Raw genomic sequence first — 27139 nt, 5'->3', positions numbered from 1 at the left:
GAGTGTTTGCCGGCCTCGACCTGCTAGACGCAGGCGGGCCCGTAAGGGCTCCCCCCACTCCCACCCTCTTTGTGGTGACCCAGACAGCGCTGGGATGGGGGGACATCGCTTCTGAGGAGCCCGGTGTAGGATGTGCCCTCCTGGAATATAAGTTCCTGGAAGTGGCTCAAAGGATGTGTATGCATTTGCAATTTTGAGGGATGCTGCCAAGTCGCTGTCTAGAGGAGTTTGACTTCTATTAAAAGCATCTGTGATGTTAAAGTAAGCAGTCTCTCCTACAGTGAGATGGCAGACTAGGGTTCACCTACTGTTAGAAGATGCATTTTGTCAAATCTGATTATGTCAAAGGGAGGCCAGTGATGATCATTAGAATGTAGCACTTCTTTTTCCTTCCAACTTTTAAAACAACAGTATTTCAAAACAGGAAAGTTGAAAGACTTTTGTAGTGAGCACCTCTGTGTCCATCACCTAGAGTGTACAGATAACATTTGCTTTGTAGCACTTCAAAAAAACCCTGCACCTGTCAGAACACAAACGCTGACGCGGGGTCACTGTGCGCCGAGTCTGGCCTGCATGGGGCTCGCTCTTTCTCCCAGTGTCCTTTTCAGCCCCGGGATCCCACAGTGAGCGTGTTCAGCTGTCATCTCTCCTTAGGCTCCACGGCGCTGTGACGGTTTCTCAGGCTTCTCTTATTTTTGATGACTTTGATGATTGTAGGGGTGACAATATACAGCCTTGACGGACTCCCTTTTCCTATTTGGAACCAGTCTGTTGTTCCATGTCCAGTTCTAACTGTTGCTTCCTGACCTGCATACAGGTTTCTCAAGAGGCAGGTCAGGTGGTCTGGTATTCCCATCTCCTTCAGAATTCTCCTGTTTATTGTGACCCACACAGTCAAAGGCTTTGGCATAGTCAGTAAAGCAGAAATAGATGTTTTTCTGGAACTCGCTTACTTTTTCGATGATCCAGCGGATGATCGCAATTTGATCTCTGGTTCCTCTGCCTTTTCTAAAACCAGCTTGAACATCTGAAAGTTCACAGTTCACGTATTGCTGAAGCCTGGCTTGGAGAATTTTGAGCGTTACTTTACTAGCGTGTGAGATGAGTGCAATTGTGTGGTAGTCCGAGCATTCTTTGGCATTGCCTTTCTTTGGGATTGGAATGAAAACTGACCTTTTCCAGTCCTGTGGCCACTGCTGAGTTTTCCAGATTTGCTGGCATATCGAGTGCAGCACTTTCACAGCATCATCTTTGAGGATTTGAAATAGCTCAACTGGAATTCCATCACCTCCACTAGCTTTGTTTGTAGTGATGCTTTCTAACGCCCACTTGACTTCACATTCCAGGATGTCTGGCTCTAGGTGAGTGATCACACCATCGTGATTATCTGGGTCGTGAAGATTTTTTTTGTACAGTTCTTCTGTGTATTCTTGCCACCTCTTCTTAATATCTTCTGCTCCTGTTAGGTCCATACCATTTCTGTCCTTTATCGAGCCCATCTTTGGATGAAATGTTCCCTTGGTATCTCTAATTTTCTTGAAGAGATCTCTAGTCTTTCCCAATCTGTTGTTTTCCTCTATTTCTTTGCACTGATCGCTGAGGAAGGCTTTCTTATCTCTCCTTGCTATTCTTTGGAACTCTGCATTCAGATGGGAATATCTTTCCTTTTCTCCTTTGCTTTTCACTTCTCTTCTCTTCCCAGCTATTTGGAAGGCCTCCTCAGACAGCCATTTTGCTTTTTTGCATTTCTGTTCCATGGGGATGGTCTTGATCAATGCCTCCTGTACAATATTGTGGACCTTTTCCATAATTCTTCAGGCAGTCTGTCTATCAGATCTGATCCCTTGAATCTATTTGTCATGTCTACTGTATAAACATAAGGGATTTGATTTAGGTCATATCCAAATGGTGTAGTGGTTTTCCCTACTTTCTTCAATTTAAGTCTGAATTTGGCAATAAGGAGTCCATGATCTGAGCCACAGTCAACTCCCAGTCTTGTTTTTGCTGACTGTATACAGCGTCTCCATCTTCGGCTCAAAGAATATAATCAGTCTGATTTCCGTATTGACCATCTGTTCATGTCCATGTATAGAGTCATCGCTTGTGTTTTTGGAAGACAGTGTTTGCTATGACCAGTGCGTTCTCTTGGCAAAACTCTGTTAGCCTTTGCCCTGCTTCATTTTGTACTCCAAGCTCAAACTTGCCTGTTATTCCAGGTATCTCTTGACTTCTTTTCCATTCCCGTCCCCTATGATGAAAAGGACATTCTTTTTTTTGGTGTTCTAGACGGTCTTGTAGCTCCTCATAGAATCGTTGAACTTCAGCTTCTTGGACGTTACTGGTTGGGGCGTAGACTTGGTTTACTGTGGTGCTGGATGGTTTGCCTTGGAGGCGAACAGAGATCATTTTGCTGTTTTTGTCGCTTTGGCAGGATGGCATGAGACAGGATAAAATTGGCCCCTGCCCTGTCCATATGCTGCCCCCCTCCCGCCCCCCGTCCACCCACATTCCCCCGCCTGCTCAGCCTCTCGCTCGCAGGAGCCCCGCTGTCCTCCTCGGGGAGCTGGCTAGGCCTGGGTGAGCCATGTCAGATGGAGGCAGACGCTCAGGGCTGGGAACAAGAGATGCGGGCGCTTCTGCCCCACTCTGCCGAGGGTCATGGTCCAGGAACGCGGTGTGGGGGGGCAGATGGAGTCGCCCCGTCCGTACCTGTGTGAGCATCCACGCTTCCCGCTGTGTTCCTGCTCGCACTGCTGACTGTGGTGCCCCCTGCCTGCCTGCACCGGGCTCTCCAGGAGCGGGAGGCCTGGTGCCCGTGTCTTCTCCGGGCTTCCTTTGTGCACACAGAGGCCATGGGTTCAGCTGCCGGACCAGCGCTGTGGCCACGTGTGTCCCTGTCCCCCGTGTCACACGGGCTTGGAGAAGGCATGGCTCTGTGTGGCATCTTAGCAGGTGTTCACGGGGTGTTCTCTGGGCTTGGATTCTGGAAACTCCGCGAAAGCTTGTGAGCAGTGTCATGCTTTCCGCACAGCTTGTCTGCAGGAAAACAGCTGTAGTCGGGTGTGGACGTTACTGAGGGCGGCTGGGAAGAGGGCGCCCTTTCTCTGTACCTTTTTTGTTTGGTTGTATTGTGCTAAGTGCTGGTGACTGGGTGAGGTAGAAAATTGCTTAAGGTAAAGGTTAAACATTAAGAATGTTTATTCAAAGTTAATTGACTAAATAGAAGAGAATTTGTCATGCTTACATTAGTAGAACTATAATAATGAAACAGATTATTTAAGTACTAGCTGACTTAATTTACTCTAAGTAAAAACTGGAAAAAAGTTTGTATTTGTAGCTAACTTATCCTGAAGGCTTTTTCTGATGTGTTCTGCACACAATCAAATGCTATGTCTTTTATACAGTACTTGATAAGTAAAATTATTAAACAAAAACCCCATCTTATTCTTGGTGAGAAATGCAGTATGGCTATAAAATAGATTTTATGGAAACTGTGGTGATGTAATGGTGGATATTCTAGGGAGATGTGTTCCCAGTGACGGCCTCTGTCATGTGAGCGCTGTCAGCTCAGGCTGGTGGTCCTTGACCTTACCGGGGGGTGGTGGGTGCGGCTGAACCCCAGTGTTCTAGAGAGGCCACGCGAAGGGCAATTTTGAAGTAACCGGGCCCCCTGGCTGGCGTTAACAGCCAACGGAAAGTAGTCTAGTCACTCCCGCAGAGCCTTGGTGGCTGTGATGCCACGTGGCTGCTGTCGAAGGTGCATATGGACTGGCGGTCTTCCCGACGGGCTCAGTCCGCGCTCTCCAGGCGGGGCGGGGTTGGCAGAGGGGAGGGGAAGCCCCTCCTGGCTCCGCAGGCGTTTGGAGCGCCTTTTCCACGTCTTGTCCTGCCCGATGTTTGCCTTCCCCCTGTGTGCACCCTGACTGCTCCGCTGCCCCGGCGATGGGGTCAGGGCGCTGCTGGTGGGGGCTGTGTGTCGGGGGCTTGTTGTTTAGCAGGTGCCCGGATCCTGGCCACCAGTGATATCGTGTTCATTTGGGGTATTTGTTACAAGTTCCCTTGGTGAGCCTCGTTGGTATTCCAGCTTCCCTTCTTCCTCTTTCTAGCTTTCTCCTCACCTCCTGGAGGAGCCAGTGATAACCAAGGCTGTCTATGAGGTTGCCATCTCCCTGATTCAGATGTTTGATGACTTGGACATGAAGGAGAGTGGGTAAGAGATCCTCCAGTGGGCAGTGAACTTCAATGGGATTGGGAAATCTTTGTTCATTTTGAAGCATTTTAGTGTTTTTATAATATTAACTATAGATATGTTTTCAATGGTCACTCTATATATTTTAAAATAAAGCTAGTATCTAACAAATGTTTTACTGGAAATTTCTATTTTAAAGTAGCTAAAACCATACTAAGTACAGTTTTAGGGTGGACAGGTTTTAAGCTGGACACTGCAGCCTGCAGATAGACGTGCAGGAGTCATGCCCTGCACGGTCCCGAGGTGAAGCTTGCAGGAGCACTGTAGGAGAGACTGTTGAATGCTTTCTTTGCCTTTGATTCCGTTTATCCTAAAGCTCTATTCCTGATTCTAGGCAGTTGCCCATTGTCATCCAGACGCTTGTTCACTGACTGGCTCTTTGAAACCTAGAAGATATTTTCCCTTAAGGGCAGTTTTAGGTTACAGGTGTGGTTAGAGTCTTTCACGATGTTACACTGCATTAAAACTTTTACCGTTTGCATATTGGAGCAACAGGCAGAATATAGATTCCACCTCCTCGTGGTGACCAGCCCTCGACTTCTGGGAGGGCCGCTCTCATAGACCCCAGCCGCACACAGACGTGGTGTTTCTCTTCTTTTAGTTGTTGGCTGTGTGATGTAAATGTGCGGTAAGGGTCAAGGTATCGTTGTCCTACCTTCTTGCCAAAAGATGCCGTGGGGGGAGGCAGCTGCATCCTGTGCCTTCAGAATAGATTTCCTGCCGACACTGTACTCGCGCCTGTCGGGATTCTGACTCCTCTGCTGATCCAGCGACAGGGCCAGGGATGTGAGGACCACGTGTGCCCTGGGCCTTGAGCAGTGCTTGACACCCAAGTTGGAAAGTACAGCTTACGTGCAAACGAGTACTATTTTAACTCTGTTTTTAAGCTCCCAGTTTTTTGTTATTTTTATATGATCAGTGTGTTTACATTTACTTAAATACATGTCATTTTATGCATCATTCTTTCATCTTAGCCTTTCTTAGATTGTTTCCATTCTTACCAAAGCATGTCCTTCAGAAGTTTGAGTCTGCTGGTAAACCTTCTCGGTTTTTATGTGGCTAAAAAGGTCTCACTCTCCTTTGAGAAACACAGTTTTGTTAAGTGTAAAATTTGGTCGCTGTTTCTCTCCTTGCTTGTACTTTTTCTAATTTTTTAGTTTAAATAACTTTATTGATAAGTAATTTACATATATCAAATGCACCCACTTTTATTGTTCTCTCAGTATTTTATGATATTTTCCCATAATCTTCTGGCTTCTCGTTACGGTGAGAACCTTTTAATTCAACTGTTCCTTGTAGGTAAATGTGTCTTTGCCTGGTTGACCTGCAGTCGCCTTCCTGGTCTTTGATACCCTGTGGTGTGATTGCTGTGAAGAGGTGTGGCTGCCTTTTCACGAACGTGGGTGAGGCTCTGGGGACTCAGGGAGTCTGCGTGGTGCTGCCCAGCAGCTTTCCATCCAGTGGCATCATCTGTTCAGATGATCTGTTTTCCTTTGATCCGTTTCAGCAGTTTGTGTCTTTTAGGACTGTGTCCATTTCATGTCCATTTCTAATCTGTTGACTTTTGGTTGTTTATGGTATTCCTTTACAGTCCTTTTCCTTTCTGTAAAGTCAGCAGTAATGTCTTCTCTTTCATTTCTTTTTTTTTAAATAGCAGGACCCATTTATTTTTAGCAGGAAGCAGTTTCATTAACCATTTATTTTTGGCTGTAGGGTCTGTGGCTGCGGAGAGTGGGGCTCCGCTTGTCGGGGGTGCAGCCTCCTCTTGTGGGGGCACTGGCTCCAGGCACACGGGCTTACCTGCCCCGTGGCGTGTGGACTCCTCCAAGAGCAGAGACTGAGCCTCTGTCCCTTGCGTTGGCAGATGGATTCTTATCCACCGCGCCCCCAGGGAAGCTCCTCTTTCATTTCTGATTGTAGTAATTGGACTCTGTTTTTCCTTGGTCAGACTAGGTGGATTTGTCAGTTTGTCTTTTCAAAGAGCTAGGTTTTTGTTTTTCTGTTGTTTTTCTTTCTCTGTTTTGTTAATTTCCACTCTAATTTTTTTTTTTTTTTATTCTTGGAAAAGCTAAGAAACAGCCGTCCACGCCATTCCTGGGAACAGTAACCACAGAGACAGTGGTGAGGGGAGGGGGTGGCCCAGTGGCTGCGGCTGCGGTCCTGCTCGCTCGCGTCACGGTCTCCTTGCCAAGCTGAAGGTTCCCACGTCCTTCTTCTTGTTGGTCTCTCCAGCTGGGATGTCAGCAGGGCAGGGAGCGGACTGTCTGCTGTGCCGGCCCGCTTGGAGGAGGCCTGGCACCCGGGTGGGCCACAGGGGTTTGTGGAGGAATCAGAGTCCTGACTTCACACGGGGTAGATGGGCTGATGGAGGCAGGAGGCGAGGGGACAGTTTGAGATCTTGGTCTATAAAAGTGCTTTCTGATAATCGTTTCAATTCCTTAGAGTTTTAAGTTTTGTTTGTAATAGTTATTCTAAATCTTTTGTATTTTGAGGGTCTAGATTACAGTAAGTAAACATCGAAGACTTTTGCCGATGATGAGTTTTAATGGGAGAAAGTAGTCAGGAGGCTGCAGACCCCCTGGCCCCCCGTGGGGCTTTGGGCTGTGTCTCCCGTCCTGGGGCCCCTGCGTCGTCTTTGTAAAGGACAGAGTGTTGCAGTGGGTGACCCGGAGGCAAGAGCCTCTCACGGCTAGAAGCCTGTACTCCCAGGGCTCTGCAGACACCGCGGCTGCTTCACCTGGACTAATGTATGTGTACCTCACATTTAACAGGGCCGAGACCCCGTCGGGCGCCCCGTTCGTGTCAGAGCGCAGCAGTGTGCTGGTATTCTTGCCAGGTGAGTGCGTCCTTTCAGGATGTGGAGTCGTGCTCAGGACGGGGGCTGGTTTGTGTCCAGCGCATATGGGGACATGTGGCATTCGTGGTGTGGGCTTATTGTTGGGCTCTGGGAATGGGAATGGATGGGGTTCTCAGTTTGACTTCTTACTCTAACCTTTGTGTTGCTAAAAACATTGATAATGAAGAGTTTAATGTTATCTTTGAGGGCAGTCTGATCCCCCTCAGGAAAAAATTGGCCATGTTAAGTTTGCTATTTTTGAGGTAATTGTCATCCATCTGTATTTAAAGTTTATTTAATAATAACATCATTATTGTAATACCATGAAAATAACCAAGGTAGTCCTCGAGTTTTTCTCTCTTCAGTATTTGAGAAAATAATCTGTTTAAGATATTTGACAACATGCAGTTCAGTTCAGTCCCTCAGTTATGTCTGACTCTTTGCAACTTCATGGACTGCACCACGCCGGACTTCCCTGTCCTTCACCATCTCCTGGAATTTGCTCAAACCCATGTCCATTGAGTCGGTGATGCCATCCAGCCATCTCATCCTCTGTTGTCCCCTTCTCCTCCTGCCCTCAGTCTTTCCCAGCATCAGGGTCTTTTCCAATGAGTCAGCTCTTCGCATGAGGTGGCCAAAGTATTGGAGCTTCAGCTGCAACATCAGTCCTTCCAATGAATATTCAGGGTTGATATCCTTTAGGATGGACTGGTTTGATCTCCTTGCAGTCCAAGGGACTCTCAAGAGTCTTCTCCAACACCACAGTTCAAAAGCATCAATCCTTCAGCACTCAGCTTTCTTTATGGTCCAACTGTCACATCCATACATGACCACTGGAAAAACCATAGCTTTGACTAGATGGACCTTTGTTGGCAAAGTAATGTCTCTGCTTTTTAATATGCTGTCTAGGTTTGTCATAGCTTTTCTTCTAAGGAGCAAGCATCTTTTATTAATTTGACAAGATTGATTTATGTTAAATTATACTTTTTCAAAATGATGTTTTTTAATGATTTTTTAATCAAGTGATATAGCTTGATGAAACCTTATGACAATTCATGTATTTTTTTGTTGTTGGAAAGTAATATATAGAACATGTGGGTATTTGTGCTAGTTTTGGTGGGGAACAAAAAGCATGAATAAAGGTAACTTATTTTACTTTGGAATACAGCATGTGAGTTGAAAGCTCTGATCATGTTTTGCTTGAGTTGATACGGATCAGATTTGTATTTGGTACTGATTAGTTTTGTATCCAGAAAACAACCATCAGTGGGCAGTGGTGTGGAGCTGCATTTGCCCACATAAATATTTGTCAGAGATTTCTGTGTGCGTCACGTGGGAAGAAAGGACCAGAGTGGAGCCAGGGCAGCGCTCTCCTGAGAGCGCCTAGCGCGGGATGGATGCTTGCCAGCGGCTGAACATTTGCCGGAGGAGGTGCCTGTGAACGGCATCTCAGTGTAGTTTGTCGTCTTTCGGTTACATGTTTATGTGAGTTTAGGTTTGATAGTGTGTTCATTTCATTAATTGATCTTTTGGGAATGGTTCGTGTTAGTGTTTTTAGGGCTGCCGTAAATAACAAAGTGCAGACACTTCCCTCTCTGTTCCAGGGCCCTGCTCCCCCGGCTGGACCCCGCCCCGCCCCGCCCCGCCCCGCCCCGCCCCGCCCCGCCCCGCCCCGCCCCGCCCCGCCCCGCCCCGCCCGCCCCGCCCGCCCCGCCCCCGCCCTCCTGCCCCGCCCCGCCCCGCCCTCCTGCCCCGCCCCGCCCCTCCGGCCCCCGCCCCGCCCCTCCGGCCCCCGCCCCGCCCCTCCGGCCCCGCCCCGCCCCGCCCCGCCCCGCCCCGCCCCGCCCCGCCCGCCCCGCCCCCGCCCTCCTGCCCCGCCCCGCCCCGCCCTCCTGCCCCGCCCCGCCCCGCCCCTCCCGCCCCGCCCCGCCCCTCCGGCCCCGCCCCGCCCCTCCTGCCCCGCCCCGCCCCTCCGGCCCCCGCCCCGCCCCTCCGGCCCCCGCCCCGCCCCTCCGGCCCCGCCCTGCCCCGCCCCGCCCCGCCCCTCCCGCCCGCCCCGCCCCTCCTGCCCCGCCCAGTCCCTCTTGCCCCGCCCAGCCCAGCCCCGCCCAGCCCAGCCCCTCCTCCCCCGCCCCTCCTCCCCCGCCCCGCCTGCCCCGCCCCGCCCCGCCTGCCCCGCCCCTCCTCCCCCCGCCTCTCCCCGCCCCGCCCCCCGCCTCTCCCCTCTCTCGCCTCTGCCCCGCCCCACCTCTCCCCGCCCCTTCCTCTCCCCTCCCCGCCTCTCCCCGCCCCGCCCCCCCGCCTCTCCCCGCCCCGCCCCCCCGCCTCTCCCCGCCTCTCCCTGCCGCCCTCGGCACGAGGCTGTAACACTCCTCCTCCTGCCTTGACCACTGCATGGTGTTCTCTGTGTGTGTCTTACACGGACACCAGTCCTACTGAAATAAAGGCCCAGCCTTCTGCAGTGTGACCTCCTCTTAACTAATTAGATCTGCAGTGATGCTTTATTTGCAAATAAAGTCACATCCTGAGGGACTGGGGTTGGGGCTTCCATATCCTTTGGGGGACATACAGTTCAACCCATAGAGGTTCAAATATTGATAATTCAGAATATGGCAAAATCACGTGCAAACTTTATATATATCAATGAGCATTTCTGAACCTAATGAGAAAGATGTAGCACATCTTTGTGACGAAGACTTTTTAAATACTGGTTTTGGTTGTAAAATTTTTGCATAATTAATGTAGGACATTTGGAAAACCAGTGGAAGGGGGCAGGAAATGTAAGATTACTCATAGGGCCAGCACTCACAGGCAGTCATTGTTGTGGAAAGGAAAACATAGGAAGAATATGGTTCTTCTCATATTTTTGAGTTCCTGGTAGAGCCAACTGGTTGGAAAAGACACTGATGCTGAGAAAGACTGAGAGCAGGAGAAGAGGGCAGCAGAGGATGAGACGGTTGGGGGGAATCACCAACTCAGCGGACATGAGTCTGAGCAAACTCCGGGAGATGGTGAAGGACAGGGGAGCCTGGGGTGCTGCAGCGCATGCAGTTGCAAAGAGCTGGATACGACTTCGTGACTGAGCAACAACAAAAACAATGTTATACACTTTTAAGAGGATAAAAAAGTCAAATAAAATGAATTGGTAGTACCATTTTTGAAAAAGATGTTTTAATTTAAAGATTGTTTTTCAGAAATGAATACAAATCTCTTTTATTTCTGCTCCCCTGTCTTTCTTCCCTAGGTCTGGGTGAAATAAACTATATGCACGAACTTCTCACAAACATGGTTCATAAAAGGTGTGTTTGAAATGTTAAACTGTCTATTCTTATTTGTAAAGCACTGTGTTGTTTCTGCCCTAAATCATTTTAACTGTCTTAGTGAGTAGTTACTCATTTTCGTATATAGTTTCCCTTTGTGGATATTTTATTTCTTTTACTTCTTTCTAGGTTGCAGGTCTATCCACTCCATTCAAGTGTGACTTTGGAGGAACAGAACAACGTGTTTTTGAGTCCAGTGCCCGGGTACAGAAAGGTAGGACGGCTGGGGCGCCCGTTCTGAGCTCTGCGTACGTTCTCCTTGGAGACCTGCCGCTGAGACCCTGACGGCCCAGCGGCTGATGTGGTGGGCTCTGTAGATGGCGGTTAGTCATCTACACGCGTGCGTCCGATGAGCCAGGTGTACGATTTCATTTTGTCTTGATTTTGTAAGTTAGTTTGCTAAGGTTTGTTATTTCCTCAGCCTCAGGGCATTGTTTCTCGTGGGCTCAGGGCCTCTTGTCCCTGGCACTGCCCTGGACATTGTGGTCAGAGCCCACACTCTTGATCGTACTTAACAGCATTTCTTTAATCCTTTACTGGTGGATGATGGGATTGTCTTATCACAGCCCTTCGAGTGTGGCTTCAGATCATCAGGGACCCTGAACGTGTAACCCCACCCCTTTGATTCCAGGAGAAGGTTCTGCATCTCTGGGGCAGCCTGGACCTTGCTGGCAGCTCAGGGCTCTTAGGTGGCGCAGCCCTTCCAGGGCCTCTACCTTTAGTCCGTTGTGCTCTGCACCCCTGGGTAATTCCAAGACCCCCTGAAGCTACCGAATCTGGGGTCAGGGAGAGCTGTCTTTGCCCCGTTTCTTGCCTACTGCATTTACGCACCTGCTGTGTGCATGAGCCTGGTTTTCTGTGCATTGAGGAACTCCACTGGACCCTGAGAGCAATTCCACCAGGAAAAAGCTGTAACTTTACATGGAGGTGAAGGGATAAGAGCGTGCGTGTGGAACTGGACAGATGACTCGAGGTTGTGTCCCTTGTAGGTGTGTGCCTTTGAGCACCTCGCCTCTCCAAGGCTAAATTTTACTGTTTGAAAGTGGAGGCAGTAAAATCGCCTTGCAGAGCTGTTAGGAAGGTTAATTATGACAATACTTGTCTGTCCTTGAATTGTGGTGGTGCTGCTGGGCCCGACACAGGTAGGTGTCCAGTAAACAGAGGCGAGTGCTGCAGGGAGTGAGGATATTACAGAGCACTTGGTTCATGCTGGGAGCAGTTCTAAGCATTTTATGTTTATTAACTCGAATAATAGGGTGGGTATTACTGTAATCTCCATTTTATAGACGAGAAGAATGAGGTGAGTGGTCCAGGGTCCCACACTGGTGTGGAGCAGAGCCCCCTGCACTGACTCCTCCTCCTCGCCTCACCCCCGAGACCCTTGACCAATTGTGGACTTTTGTGTAAAATAGAAAAATGGCTAATTTTAAAATTTGAGTCCAGTGTTTTTGCCTTCACATGATTTTGAGTTGCTTTATCTTAGCTTTGCCTGACGCCTTCCCGTGTGTGTGAGTGTGTCAGAATCCTCTTTTTTGTTTGTTTGCCAGATCATTCTGTCCACCAACATTGCAGAGAGTTCTGTCACGGTTCCGGACGTCAAGTACGGTGAGATCCCCGTCTCCCCCAGCGTGACCAAGGCAGTCGTGGCCTGTGTGTCCCTCGGGAGGCCCCCTCCCCTTCACTGTCTCCTCCCTGTGCTGGAGGAGAGAGCGTGGGAAACTGGGTGCAAGCTCCATGCTCTCCCCTGAGCACGCGCGTCCTTTCACGTGGGCAGCCTCTGGGCACAGTTACTAACACAGGAAGTGATCCAGGGCGTGCCAGGGGCCTGTGGGCAGTAGACCTTTGGGGCTGTCCCGCCAGACGTCGTGACTGGAGGGAGGACCCCGAGTCCTCCCTGTTGCTGAGGGTGGTTGAGAAGGACCCCGTGTCAGCTCAGGGATGAAGGCACTCAGAAGCTGGGCACCCACGTGTGCGTCCTTGATGACTCTGTGAGGTTGCGTGGGTTCATGTTTGGGAGCCTGAGGGACTTCCCTGGCGGTCCAGTGGTTCAGATTGCGCTCCCAGTGAGGGGGGTGTGGGGTGCATCCCTGGTCGGGGAACCAGATCCTGCATGCCCAGCATCACAGCCAAAAAAATGTCTGGGAGCCTGACACGTGTCAGGCAGTGTTCTCGGCGGGAGGCGTGCAGGATGGGTGAGACATGTCTTCCGGTGGGAGAGGCAATTAGTAGGTAAAAAAGTGTGTTTGGTTACAGGTCAAGATGGATGTTACATAGGAAAATTGTTCAGAGAGAGGGGTTACAGTTAATTGGGAGGAGTGACCTTTTGGTTGGGGCTGTGGGGGGACCCCCTCTGTGATGAGGCGACAGCTGAGGCTGGCTTGACTTGGGGGGCCTGAGTGTGGGGGAGCCGTGGGGCACTGGCGTGGGGCTGGGGCGCAGCGTGCGGACCACAGCGCCCGTCTGTTCTCATGATGCGGGGGGCAGGCACTGACAGACAGGCGGTGAGACGAGTAGCCACGGGCTGTCAGGTGGACTGCGGGTGTCCAGAGGATGAGGAGCGGGCAGGGGGGCTGGGGGCCTGTGCTTCGTCAGGAGGGAGGGCAGGTTGTTAGACGAGGGGCCGGCCAGGGAGCTGCTCCTCAGATGGGCAGACCGTGGGTCCACGTGTGGGGATTAAGGGCTGCTGGGAGGGTCGCAAGACGGGTGGGGGAGCTCCAGTTCCAGAGAAGATATTGGCGATGGAGCCTGAGGGGGTGTCGGGTGGAAGACAGGCGCAGGACGGAGGGCCTGGATGCCGCCCGCACCGTGTCTGGGAGTTGAGATCCCCGCAGGAGGGTGGGAGGAGTGTCTGGAGCCCGGCAGAGCCATCCAGGACGGGCTGGGGGCGCGTGCTGTCGTGGACGCGCAGGAGGCCCTCCCGGAGGGTGGTGGCCCTGAGGGGGGGCGAGCCCGTTGTGGGGGACAGACCCCCTTCCCGCGCGGAGCCTGCCTGCCCTGTGCTAGGCCTGGGGCAGAGGGAGAGCCACACAGGCCCTGTTCCCGGGTTTTAGAGGGGAGGACCCTGCCACAGACACCGAGCAGCTGCCCTCTGCGCCTGCCCCCCAGCACATGCATGCGCACACACATGCACACACATGCACACGCAGGGCTGAGACCTGACTGCCCCCGCTTCAGCTGACACCCACGCACACGTGCGCACACACACGCACACACACAGGGCTGAGACCCGACTGTCCCTGCTTCAGCTGACACACCCAGAGACACATGTGCATGTGCACACACACACACACGCACACACAGGACTGAGACCTGACTGCCCCTACTTCAGCTGACACCCACACCCACGTGCGTGCACACACACACACGGCTGAGACCCGACTGTCCCTGCTTCAGCTGACACACCCACAGACACACATGCATGCACACACACACACACATGCACGCACAGGACTGAAACCTGACTGTCCCAACTTCAGCTGACACACACACCCCCACCCCCACACACATGCACACACAGGACTGAGACCTGACTGTCCCTGCTTCAGCTGACACACCCACACACACGTGCATGCGCGCGCGCACACACACACACACACAGGACTGAGACCTGACTGCCCCCGCTTCAGCTGACACCCACGCGCACGTGCACACACACACACACACACACGCACACACACACAGGGCTGAGACCCGACTGTCCGTGCTTCAGCTGACACACCCAGAGACACACGTGCATGCACACACACACACGCACACACACAGGGCTGAGACCTGACTGTCCCTGCTTCAGCTGACACACCCACAGACACACGTGCATGCGCACACACACGCACACACAGGGCTGAGACCTGACTGTCCCCGCTTCAGCTGTGCTTCCGCGTGCCCGTGAGTCCCGGGAGGCTGGTGTGGCAGCCCGCGCCGGCTCGCTGTGCCACGGGGGCTCTGACACGCCGTTTTCTGTCTGTCCAGGCGCCCAGTCCATAGGAGGAGAGCGTGACCACCACTGCCCTGTTCTGGGCAGCCAGGAGTGGCCAGTCTTTTCCAGAGGCTGCTGTGTGTGCACCAGCTCTAAAGGCTGTGTGTTCCCTAAATCGTCCTATTACTGTGCACGGTGATTGTCACGGTCATTTCTTGCCTGGTATTTACATTCCCTTTTTTATGACAGTTATAGATTTTTGTTTGACCAGAACTCTGGTTTGTGATGAAGACACGAATTACCAGAGTCTGCGACTGAGCTGGGCCTCTAAGACCAGCTGTGAGCAGAGGAAAGGTAAGGTGCTTGCGTCCGGCTCAGCCCGAGGCCTGGCGGCTCGCTGGGGGTGCTGGGGTGCTTTGCTCTTTGTATGCTGAGTCTCACTCAGAGGGCACCTTCACTGGACCCAGTCTCACGTATAAAGCAGCAGCATCTACACCATCAGAGCCTCTGCGTACGTGCCCGGCCCTCCTCCCCACTAAACGCCCACCGTGCACGCGTGGCCACCTCTCATGGCGCCCGGCTACGGAAGCGGGCACTCACGTTCTCATCCTTGAAAGGTTGCAACTTGGAAGGTCGTATGTAGAGGACTTACTGTATTTCCCCCAGTTTGTATTTTGTCTTTTACTCCTCTTAACAGGGTATTTCATAGAGAAAAAGTTAAGTTTTGGTGTGGTTTGGTTTGTTAATATCAGTTTTTCTTTCTATGGATCATGCTTAAGATGTCATGTAAGAACAATTCACCTCGCCTAGATTGCAGGGATTTTTCTGCTTGTTTTCCTCCAGAAGTTTCACGTGTAGGTTTTTGCCTTTGTGTCTGTGATCCATTTAGTCAGTTTTTGTGGATTGATGTGCAGTTCGGCTGTGGATGCGAAGTGTCCCAGCCCCGTTGTCCTCCTCCTGTTGAAGGGGCTGCACACCTTTGTGAGCACTCCTTGGGGGCTGTTTCTCTCTGGGGCTGTTTATGGTTCTTCATTATCTTCTGTTATCTGTTTTTCCCTCCACCAATAACACACTGTCTTGATCACTGCATAGTGAGACTTAACATGAAGCAGATGGATTCCTCCCCCTTCATTCTTCATTCTCAAGGTTGTTTTAGCTGTTCTTTTACACTTTGCCTTTCTGTGTAGACTTTACAATGATGCTGTGTAAATACACACACACATACACGCACGCACGCACACAAACACACACACACACACACACTGCCCATGGTACTGCTAGGACTTGTGTTAACCCTGAACATCAGTTTGTGGAGATCTGAGTCTGCCTATCCCTGAATGCTGTGTGTCTCCCTTTATTTAGGTTGTCTGGGATTTCTTCAGTCAGCATTGTCTTACTTTCAGTATACAGATGCTGCCTATGTTTTGCTAGAGAGTGTTAGTCACTCAGTCATGTCCAACTCTTTGTGATCTCATGGACCGTGGCCCGCCAAGCTTGTCTGTCCAGGCAAGAATACTGGAGTGGTTTGCAATTTCCTTCCCTGGGGATCTTCCCACCCCAGGGGTCGCACCCGGGTCTCTTGCATTGCAGGCAGATTCTTTACCATCTGAGCCACGAAGGAAGCCATTTTGCTAGATCTGTATCTAAGTATCCAGTTCAGCTGGAGGGATGGCAGTGACTGTGGGGCGTGGTCCACTCCGTATCTAAGTATCCAGTTCAGCTGGAGGGATGGCAGAGACTGTGGGGCGTGGTCCGCTCCGTCTCTAAGTATCCAGTTCAGCTGGAGGGATGGCAGAGACTGGGGGGCGTGGGCCGCTCTGTCTCTAAGTATCCAGTTCAGTTGGAGTGATGGCAGTGACTGTGAGGGCGTAGTCCACTCTGTATCTAAGTATCCAGTTCAGCTGGAGGGATGGCAGAGACTGTGGGGCGTGGTCCGCTCCGTCTCTAAGTATCCAGTTCAGCTGGAGGGATGGCAGAGACTGTGGGGCGTGGTCCGCTCTGCCTCTAAGTATCCAGTTCAGCTGGAGGGATGGCAGAGACTGTGGGGCGTGGTCCGCTCCGTCTCTAAGTATCCAGTTCAGCTGGAGGGATGGCAGAGACTGTGGGGCGTGGTCCGCTCCGTCTCTAAGTATCCAGTTCAGTTGAAGGGATGGCAGAGATTGTGGGGCGTGGTCCGCTAGGTATCTAAGTATCCAGTTCAGCTGGAGGGATGGCAGAGACTGTGAGGGCGTGGTCCGCTCCGTCTCTAAGTATCCAGTTCAGTTGGAGGGATGGCAGTGACTGTGGGGTGTGGTCCGCTCTGTATCTAAGTATCCAGTTCAGCTGGAGGGATGGCAGAGACTGTGGGGCGTGGTCCGCTCCGTCTCTAGCGCACAGACGTGATTTATGTTCTGCGCTGCTATCGGATCCTGTGACTCGCTGATTTCACTTGTTGGTTTTGGGAGTTGCGCGTTTGATTTTGTCATTACCTTGGGGTTTTCCACGTGCAGTCCTGTCATCTGAAGATACGGGGGTGGGGTGGGGGCGGAGGCAGAAGCCTGGACACTCCACTCAGTCTCCTGGTGGCGAGGGGGGAGACTCCCGGGGTGGGGGGGCAGAAAGGGCAGGGGTCCAGGCTCCACAGGCACCTCCCTGAGCTGCCCTGCTTTTTAAAAGCGAGTATTTGAAGGATCCCCCTCCCCGCCTTCTGTGCTCTCAGATTTTATCCTGTTTTTGGATAAAGCAGTTTTTATTGCACAAGTCATACCATCGCTAGAGACGAGCCGTTTAGCAGCCAGTCTCCATGGGCCAGGCCTGCTTCTGAGCTGTGCGCATGTGATCACTTGAGTCACGTGAAGTTGTCATGAAGGGCAGATGCTCCGCATGGATGTGGGACAGGGTACAACCAGCCCATCCACTGGGGGAAGCGTGGCTTCTCTCGCCAGCTTGATGATCAGTGTGAACTATGCGTTTGCAGGAGAGGCGTGGTGTTTATAATGTTCTGATTGCCATTGCATTCTGGGGCCAAGGTGGTAGTCTTTGGAAATGTGCATTTGATACTGTACTGAGTACAAGGCAGCACTTAATTTCTGTGTGTAAGGTCGCTCCTAACACAGACCTGTTCTGAAGTTTCTACTGACCTGGTTTGGTAGAAGATGACAGGGTTTTCTTAGTATTTAATGGTTATTTTGAAACATATCTTTATGCTCATGCTAAAGTAACTAATGCCAGCATTCCAATGTTCCCCTTTGAAGGCCGTGCTGGACGGGTGTCTAAAGGATACTGTTACAGACTCGTGCCCAAGGATTTCTGGGACAACTCCATCCCCAGCCACGTCATCCCTGAGATGTTGGTAATGAACTTTGGTCTTCTTCATGGTTGGACAGTTTTACCCAGCGGTCTAAGGAGCGTATTTTGAGTGTCATATAATTTTGATCCCAGAGTCGTCTCTAATGCCAGTACCGGCTTCGTTGCCTGGGCCCCAGGCCCCTGAGGGGCTCGCGCCGGGCCAGGGCTCCGGCCGGCAGGAGCGCTGCCCCAGCTGCCGGCCTGCGTGCTCCCCTCCGTCTTCCGCCGTGGCCGCTGCAGCGCAGCTGCTCCTCCCCCCCCGCTCGGCGCTCTGACCCCCTCCGTTGTCCGTCTTCCCGTCTGTCCCCCTGCCCGCCTCTCCCGCGTCTGTTCGTCTCCGGTCTCTCCTCCTCCCACACCTCTGTCTCTTTCTGTTTTCCTTTCTTAATTCTCTTCACCTCCTCTCTTGTGCTGCCTCCTCTAAAGTACTACTCGTGTGAGTAGGTTAGTTGATTTACTGATTTTTACTGTTTCTAAGTTGAAGTTCTGTTCTTTTCAGCGTTGTCCGTTGGGAAGCACAGTATTGAAGGTGAAGTTGCTTGACATGGGTGAGCCCAGGGCTCTGCTGGCCACGGCCCTTTCTCCACCTAGTCTGAGCGACATTGAACGCACCGTCCTTCTGCTCAAGGAGGTAGGACCCTCTCGTACTCGTTCGTGCTTGGGAAAGCTAAAATTTTGGGGGTGAATTCTATAGGTTTCATAATGTGGATATCCTTAAGGTATTTTGATGACTGTAAATAGTGTTTGCTTGGCTAAGCCTGTCATGACTAATGGTTGGTTCCAGATTTATATAGTTGTTCAGACCAGCTTTGTTAGAAGCTCCTGGTCTCTCACCACCCATCACGCACCCCCGCACCGGGCTTGCTGTTTGCCAGCGAGGCTGAGAAGCCTCGGTAGGGCTGCCGGCCGCGGTACGGGCCTGTTCTCCAGCTCTGGCCACAGGAGCCCTCTCCCCACCGCCCTCGAGTCCTGCTCCTCACCCCTCGCCAGCCTTCTCGGTCCTGGCGCTGGAGGCCCTGCTCTTTCCGTGCGCCTCCAGCTCTGCCCCTGCCGTGGGCAGCCGGGTCGGGGAGCACCGTCTCCTGGGCTGTGCGCGTCTGCCTCTGGCCCTCGGCCTTGGGGTGCCTCTGATACTGTCCGTCCTTGCTTGGATGTCCGTAAAACGCACTCCGTCCAGTTGAGGACATCTTTTTCCGCACGAGGTCTGGTCCATTTGGTTGTGAATGATGTGGCGGTTGGATGTTTGGGGTTGGGTCTGCCGCGTTCGTTAACTTGTGAGTTACGTAGAAATAATGAAATGGCCTTCTCAGTTTCAAAAAACCTTCAGTCTCAGTCTTTAGTAAGCTGACTCAGAGGCCGTTTGAAACCTTGCTCATCCACATTTGGTCACTGTCTTAAACTCCCTGCCTGATGGAAGAGGGCCATGGGCAAAGCCGCGCTTGCTGACGGCCCTCTCTGTTCCATGAAGGTGGGGGCACTCGCGGTAAGCGGGCGGCGAGAAGACGAGAACCCGCACGACGGCGAGCTGACATTCCTGGGGAGGGTTCTAGCCCACCTTCCCGTCAGCCAGCAGCTCGGCAAGCTCATCGTCCTAGGCCACGTGTTTGGGTGTCTAGACGAGTGTCTCATCATCGGTGAGTGTGCAGTGGCCAGGAGGGCGTAAGGCAAGGCCCTTCTCAAAATCTCACATTGTCTTTGTTTATTCTCTTGGTAGCGGCATCTCTTTCCTTGAAGAATTTTTTTGCGATGCCTTTTAGGCAGCATCTTGATGGATATAGGTATTTAACATTCATACTTTTAAGTCATTGTGTTTTAATGGGATCAAATGACACCCTTTATTATCTGTTTATAGGAACAAAGTGAATTTTGCGGGCAACAGTAGGAGTGACTGTATCGCACTTGTTGAGGCCTTTAGAGTAAGTTTTCCCTGTGCCAGCTATGAAAGTAGCTACCAGAGATGTCAATACACTTGCATGCCATGCGCCTGTCAAGTATTTTTAGTGTTACTGACCCCTGATATTAAAGCAACTGTTGGGAGAAGTATGTCAGGATGGGAGTCTGAGTCTATGAAGTTGATTGAAGAAAAACCTCCCAACTAAAAATCCTAATTCACCCACCTGAATAACGTTAGTATATAGTAGAACACATGTTAGCTTTGCTCTGTATTTTCCAAGTCTGCTGTAAATGCATTATCATACTTTGATAATTTAAAGAAAAAAGAACACATTAAATCTGTAAATTGTCTGTGGTTGGGAAAGTATTTTGAACCCAATGGTTTCTTTGCAGGCGTGGCAGACCTGCAGGCAGAGAGGGGAGCTGCGGCACCCGAAGGTCAGTGGCTGCTCCCTGAGTCTCTCTGCCATGACCGCTGGCGCCCCGGGAGCTGCCCAGGTCCCTCTCACTCAGCCTCATCGCCGCGGCCAAACCGGCAGCACCCGGCCCAAGTGGAGCGGCCAGCTCCTGGAGGCGGCAGGGCCTGCATGCGGCCATGCCATCCGCCTCCGAGAGCGGGGACCCTTCTGTGCCAGGAGCCCCGGCAGCTGCCGGGACCACAGGCCTGAGGGCCGCGCCTGGGCTGCTGCTCAGAGCTGAGGGGCTCGAAGCGTTCCGTCTGCTGCTCCAGCCGTGTGCCCCATAGCGGGCTTGGCAAAGCCAGCCTGTCAGCCTTCGTCTTTGGGGGGTGGGCGCGGTCAGGTTTTGTTCTCCTTCTAAACTGAGTATGTTGGAAAGGTTGCTGGTGGGTCTGTGTGTGTAAATTTGCTGTGCTCAGATGCATCCTTAGAGCGACTGCCTGAGTTACTCATGAAAGCCACTGTGTGGACAGTCAGCCCAAGAAGAATAAATGCAAAAAGCCAAAATGGTTGTCTGAGGAGGCCTTAGAAATAGCTGAGAGAAGAGGAGAAGCAAAAGGCAAAGGACAAAATGAAAGATAAATCCATCTGAATGCAGAGTTCCAAACAAGAGCAAGGAGAGATAAGAAAGCCTTCCTAAGTGATCAGTGCAAAGAAATAGAGGAAAACAATAGAATGGGAAAGACTAGAGATCTCTTCAAGAAAATTAGAGATACCAAGGAAACGTTTCATGCAAACATGGGCACAATAAAGGACAGAAATGGTAAGGACTTGACAGAAGCAGAAGAGATTAAGAAGAGGTGGCAAGAATACACAGAAGAACTGTACAAAAAAATCTTCATGACCCAGATAACCACGATGGTGTGATCACTCACCTAGAGCCAGACATCCTGGAATGCGAAGTCAAGTGGGCCTTAGGAAGCATCACTATGAACAAAGCTAGTGGAGGTGATGGAATTCCAGTTGAGCTGTTTCAAATCCTAAAAGATGATGCTGTGAAAGTACAGCACTCAATATGCCAGCAAATTTGGAAAACTCAGCAGTGGCCACAGGACTGGAAAAGGTCAGTTTTCATTCCAATCCCAAAGAAGGGCAATGCCAAAGAATGTTCAAACTACCACACAATTGCACTCCTCTCACACGCTAGCAAAGTAGTGCTCAAAATTCTCCAAGCCAGGCTTCAACAGTATGTGAACTGAGAACTTCCAGATGCACAAGCTGTATTTAGATAAGGCAGAGGAACCTAAGATCAAATTGCCAACATCTGTTCGATCATAGAAAAAGCAAGAGAATTTCAGAAAAACATGTTTCATTGACTACACTAAAGCCTTTGACAGTGTGGATCACAACAAACTGGAAAATTCTTAAAGAGATGAGAATACCAAACCACCTTACTTGCCTCCTGAGAAATCTGTACGCAGATCAAGAAGCAACAGTTAGAACCCGACATGGAACCCTGGACTGGTTCCAAATCGGGAAAGGCGTACGTCAAGGCTGTATATTGTCACCCTGTTTATTTAAATTCTATGCAGAGTACATCATGCGAAATGCGGGCTGGATGAAGCACAAGCTGGAAACAAGATTGCCGGGGGAAATATCAGTAACCTCAGATGTGCAGATAACACCACCTTTATAGCAGAAAGTGAAGAAGAACTAAAGACCCTCTTGATGAAGGTGAAAGAGGAGAGTGAAAAAGCTGGCTTAAAGCTCAACATTCAGAAAACTAAGATCATGGCATCTGATCCCATCCCTTCATGGCGAATAGATGGGGAAACAATGGAAACAGTGACAGACTTTATTTTCTTGGGCTCTAAAATCACTGCAGATGGTGACTGCAGCCATGAAATTAAAAGATTCTGCTCCTTGGAAGAAAAGCTATGACCAACCTAGACAGCATATTAAAAAGCAGAGACATTACTAAGAAAGGTCTGTATCATCAAAGCTGCGGTTTTTCTAGTAGTCATGTATGGATGTGAGAGTTGGACTATAAAGAAAGCTGAGTGCTGAAGAACTGATGCCTTTGAACTGTGGTGTTGGAGAAGACTGTTGAGAGTCCCTTGGACTGCAAGGAGATCCAACCAGTCAATCCTAAAGGAGATCAGTCCTCAATATTCGTTGGAAGGACTGATGCTGAAGATGAAACTCCAATACTTTTGCCACCTGATGGGAAGAACTGACTCATTTGAAAAGACCCTGATGCTGGGCAAGATTGAGGGCAGGAGGAGAAGGGGACGACAGAGGATGAGATGGTTGGATGGCATCACTGACTCAATGGACATGAGTTTGAGCAAGCTCCGGGAGTTGGTGATGGACAGGGCAGCCTGACGTGCTGCAGTCCATGGGGTTGCAAAGAGTCGGACACGACTGAGCGACTGAACTAAAAGAGAGTCAGCCAGTGTTCTTCCTGCTGGTTCACACTCTCCCTGGTGAGATGTCTGTATGATAGCAGGTGTATCAGTTCCTGTTTGTCACGTTAGTGTTGAATGTTATGCGTTTGTGTATTTACAGGATGAACTCGACTGGGGACGGTTAAATCACATTCAGATCAAGCGAATTAGAGAGGTGAGTTGTATATTCTTTGAATGCAAGTAAAGGTGACGTTTGTCAAGTACAGCAGCACGCAGGGTGTTGCGCTGTGCTGCGCTCAGCTGCGCAGTTGTGTGGGACTCTCCACGACCCCGTGGGCAGCAGTGAGCATTCCAGGAAGGACCTCCTGTGTCCAGCGTTAGTAGAATCTATGTGTTGCAGTCACAGTGACAGGTTGTTACAGCTAAAGGACACAGGTGGAGATCAGCAAAGGTGCAAGGCAGGTGGGGAAGAACCAAGAGAGGCCTGGCCCCCGCCTGCAGTTGACCTCTTGCAGCAGGGCCTCCTGGGCAGCACTGGTGCTGACAGCCCGCAGGAGACTCTGCAGACCAGGGAGGCTTGCGGAGCCTTGGCGTGCAAGCTTGTGTTGAGGGTTACATGGTCGGGGTGCTCACCTGGTTGGCCTTACTTGCCTTAGTTTTCACACCTCCGAAGGTCACGTTGATACCATGTGGCCCAGGCCCCTTGCCCCCGCCCTTATGATGTCATGTTGCTCCATGAACTGCTTGTTGCATCCGAGGCCTCAGCTGAACCAAGACGCTCTTACGAGGCAGGATATGCCAGGGACCCAGCGGTGACCTGCCCGGAGCCAGACCTTCCTTTGGAATGTCCAGGGAGTGGGCAGCTGGGCCTGCTGACTTCAGTCCTTCCCTGCACCGTTTGCAGGATGCTGTGTCCATTTTATTGTATTTTCACAGAACTTACTCTTGGTTTGATGTGACAGTTTTACTGTGCAGATGTCTTGGGGGAGAGGAAAGGTGAAAGATTTCAATGGCTTGACTTCGGCTTTTTTCCGTTAATTTAGTTTTTCTCTGGTTCACATTTTTAGTGTTACTGAGAAGAGAATTTAACTTATTATCACTTTCAGTCTTTCTAAGTCATGTCTGACTCTTTTGAGACCCCATGGAGTGTAGCCCGCCAGTCTCGTCTGTCCACGGGATTTTCCAGGCAAGAACATTGGGGTGGGATGCACTTTCAGTCTTTCTGACTAAAAGTAGTTAAAGCGGTGTGTTTTCCATGCGCGGTTTGGGTCCATGGGTCTGTGACATCCCATGTAGGGAGCTCACTGTCCCTGTCTGAGGCTTATCTCACTGTTGGCTTCCTCCCTGATTCGGGGTGTTTTAGAAGAGTATTTGAGTTTCTAGGCAGAAAGAGATATCTTTAGGTCTAATCTTGTTTTGTTGTTAATATTTTGATTTTTATTGCATTTTGATCAGAAAAAGTGACTTGCATAATTTTAAATTGGTTTTTAATTAGACAAGCTTTATGTCCTGCAGCCTTCTGGATGTTTTCAGTAGTGAGTGTGGAAGTGGCCAGGCTGGGCCCTTCCTGCTGTGTCCCCAGGCTCTCCTCCTCTTCTCATAGGTCAGGACTTCTAAGAGTTTCCATCCTTACCGTTCTTTTTTGTAGTTTTTTTCTAGTTACCTTTACAATTGTGGCTTGCATAGTTTTTTCCTTATTGTCACTTATTGAGATAATTTTGTGGTAAGTTAATTTATGATGCATTCATAGGTGTTTGGATTTGTGTATTCTTGTGTACATACATTTGAAGTGTGATGAAATCATTTTATGTGAAACGATTTTGTGGAAACTAAGGTTTTTTTTTTGTTCAGGGTGACTGTGTAGCCGTTGTTTTTCTCCCAAAGCAGTATATGTTTATGGCAGGAGGTTTTGGAAGGTGTTTCAAGGACTTAAAGCAAGGGCTGTGGTGCTGATGTCCTGCTCCTCTGACGCAGTGGGTGGCTGTGTGTGCGTTTGCAGTGGTCCCCTGTGTGTGAGTGGGTGGCTGTGTGTGCGTTTGCAGTGGTCCCCTGTGTGTGAGTGGATGGCTGTGTGTGCGTTTGCAGTGGTCCCCTGTGTGTGAGTGGGTGGCTGTGTGTGCGTTTGCAGTGGTCCCCTGTGTGTGAGTGGGTGGCTGTGTGTGTGTTTGCAGTGGTCCCCTGTGTGTGGTCACGAGCTGGGATTGTGAAGCACAGACAGCTCTGTGTCCTGTTGTTGGTGACACTGTATTGGGTGTCCTTTCCATCCTTTATCAATCAGGCTTTAATATTATGGTTCTCAGTAGCTGTAGTGTTGCGCCCATAGGTGCACTGGTGTTTCCCAGTGTACCACTTTTCTAGTGCCCCCACTGTCCTGAATAGCATGGTCACCTGGAGACACCATCTGCCAATGTGTTTTTCTTAGGTGGCTGAGTTATATGAAGAGCTGAAGACTAGGATCTCACAGTTCAACATGTATGTTGATTCCCGGCGGCCTGTCATGGACCAGGAGTACACGTACAAGCAGAGATTCATCCTGCAGGTACAGGGGAGTGCCCAGATGTCTTTTCCTGGTTCCTTGTGCTCCTTTGCTCTCACGGTTGTAAAAGTGCTTGCTCCCCTTTTCTGATACAGTTTGTATCTCACAGGAGGTCCTAGATGCGCAGTGCCAACGCGATGTTGGAGGCGGGTCCTAGATCTCTGCCCTTGCGTTCAGGTTTTCTGTGTCACTGGGTTGATGGTCAAGACCCAGTTCTGATCTCTGGAGGAGTGTTTCTGAAGACTGCTGTCTTTACTGCTTCCAGAGAGATCCTTTTATTTTGGCTTTTAAGAAAGTAAAATTACTGTTAATATTATGTTGCTTTTACCTTGCATTGAAAAGTTATTTTAACTTTGGAGGCCATGAGCAGATTCCCTTGTTGGATTGAGCCTTCTAGGCTTGTGTGGAGGAAAGTGTATCTTGGAAAGGCGACCAGTGTTTCTAACTCAGGGCTCGGAGGAGGAGGAGGTCTTGTCCTGCGCCCGTGTGTTTGCTGACACATACAGAACTGGGATCCTGTAACCTGGGGCTGCTGGGAAACCGATTTCAAGTTACTTCAAGGTTGAGAGAGTCGTCCCTGGGTTTTTGTTTCCCATGGCGTGTTTCTGCCTGAAGAAGCGGCTCTTTGCAGAGCGCTGTTTAGAAGGGAACGTTGACGGCAGGCCTGCTGCTCTGAATCCGCGTGCCCCGGTTGTAACTTTGCCTGAGTATTTTGGAGAAGGCCTGACCCATGGAAGAGGAAGTATGTCGAGGAGAAGGTAGAACATGCTGGCCAGCCCCCAGGGCCCTGTGTGCGATCATTCGTGTCCTTGTTCAACTCACCACTGTTTTCTAAACCTCATTCTTTTTTCTGGCTGCACTATATGGCTTGTGGGATCTTAGTTCCCCAACCAGGGATCGAACCTGTGTCCCCTGAATCTGGAGAGTGGAGTCTTGACTACTGGACTGCCAGGGAAGTCCCGAAACCTCATTCTGAGACATATTCAGGCTCCTTGGAGAAATGATCTTGTAGAATGTGTTTCTGTTATGGGGAAGTAACCAAACTCGTGACTTTCTGCTCGATTGATTAAAGGTCCAGGTTTTTAAAAAATACTAACTCATTTTTTATATTATGGATGTCATTCTGGGATAAGATTAGTGTATCAATGAGACAACGTGATAAAATCATGCTGTTACTTCATGAAAATACATCTGTCTTCCAGGTTGTGTTGGCAGGTGCTTTTTATCCAAATTACTTTACTTTCGGGCAGCCTGACGAAGAGATAGCCACGAGGGAGCTGGCAGGAAAAGACCCAAAGACGACCGTCGTGGTAGGTGGAGAGACAACGACCTTCCTTGGGGTAGAGACTGGGCGCTTGGTTTTCAGACAAGCATCATTCCAGTGTGGCCAATATGGAGGATTTTATTTCCCCTTTGTCTCTGTTTGTATAAATGCTTAGTGGGTTTTTTCCCCTAAAGTGAACTTCACGGCTGGTCTGTCCTTTTCACACGCCTCCACTGGTCCCTGTCTCACAGACCTGGAACCTTAAGAAAGAAAGCCTTGTGCAGTGAAGTATTCAAGACTAACATTGCCTGCCCCTGCTTGTTTTGAAGGATTTAAGATACTTCTCCATAAATGTAAGAGCAGGTGGTTAATAACCAACTTCATTTTACGCAAAGCGTGAAGGGTTATTTGGTTGGCAGCTTTGTACTGTGATTTAAACCCTGATCCCCATTCACACATAACAGAATCGCCTAGAGAGTGTTTGTTTATTTTGAAATTCAGACTTGAGGCCCGTGCTACAGAATCTGAACTACGAAGTGTGGCCTGAAAATTAGTGTTTAAATAACATGAGCTTTGGGCGAATCTGATGGTCAGTCACAGCACTCACCACTGGATCAACGTTGGTGGACCCTGTGTTTAATCAAACCTGAGCCTAGGGTGACTTCAGGGTCAGCAGCTGAAATAAAGCATTTGGGAGTTGGGCTTTCGTGGACTCTTGCTGCATTATCAGCCTGCATCTAATAAAGGCAGTGCAGAGACCTGGCAAGGCTCCTAGCAGGTGGTAAGACCGCCAGCACTGCAGCTTCTGTGCCTCCTGTTGGGTCCGTCACTCTGGTACTGAAGAAGCAGAGTTCACACGGGGGCGGGGAGGAGTCTCGGAGGAGCCGACGTGCCCATGGGGACAGCTGGTGGCTGGGAGGGCGATCTGTACCCGCGCAGGTGCTCACCAGCTCTGCCTCGCGGTTGGGGGAACCTGGCTGGGCCCCTGCTCT

At 50.6% G+C, this 27139-nt stretch overlaps 1 protein-coding gene across 7 annotated transcripts in view; it reads left to right on the top strand.

Moving 5' to 3' along the window:
• The window catches only part of TDRD9 (tudor domain containing 9), a 108997-nt gene that overhangs the window by 39299 nt on the left and 42559 nt on the right, over nucleotides 1–27139 (top strand). For 5 of the 7 annotated variants that reach the window (XR_014070865.1, XM_081548545.1, XM_081548542.1 and 2 more), the window contains 15 exons: nucleotides 4107–4210; nucleotides 7021–7085; nucleotides 10330–10384; nucleotides 10535–10619; nucleotides 11953–12010; nucleotides 14571–14675; nucleotides 17555–17652; nucleotides 18148–18279; nucleotides 19117–19282; nucleotides 19363–19426; nucleotides 19501–19564; nucleotides 19935–19979; nucleotides 22508–22561; nucleotides 24770–24886; nucleotides 26086–26193. Coding sequence is in view for 6 of the 7 variants with exons in the window: in XM_081548545.1 (XP_081404671.1) it covers nucleotides 4107–4210; nucleotides 7021–7085; nucleotides 10330–10384; nucleotides 10535–10619; nucleotides 11953–12010; nucleotides 14571–14675; nucleotides 17555–17652; nucleotides 18148–18279; nucleotides 19117–19282; nucleotides 19363–19426; nucleotides 19501–19564; nucleotides 19935–19979; nucleotides 22508–22561; nucleotides 24770–24886; nucleotides 26086–26193 (1320 nt within the window). In the remaining variant the exon portion in view is untranslated. The remainder of the gene's footprint in view (nucleotides 1–4106; nucleotides 4211–7020; nucleotides 7086–10329; nucleotides 10385–10534; nucleotides 10620–11952; nucleotides 12011–14570; nucleotides 14676–17554; nucleotides 17653–18147; nucleotides 18280–19116; nucleotides 19283–19362; nucleotides 19427–19500; nucleotides 19565–19934; nucleotides 19980–22507; nucleotides 22562–24769; nucleotides 24887–26085; nucleotides 26194–27139) is intronic. The other 2 variants (XM_081548543.1, XM_081548544.1) reach the window with 2 other exon arrangements.

This window comes from Giraffa tippelskirchi, chromosome 12, assembly GCF_054371585.1.
Source record: "Giraffa tippelskirchi isolate mGirTip1 chromosome 12, T2T-mGirTip1v1.2.pri, whole genome shotgun sequence".
In the NCBI taxonomy this organism is placed as follows: Eukaryota; Metazoa; Chordata; class Mammalia; order Artiodactyla; family Giraffidae; genus Giraffa; species Giraffa tippelskirchi.
This window is presented reverse-complemented; position numbering and strand designations above follow the sequence as displayed.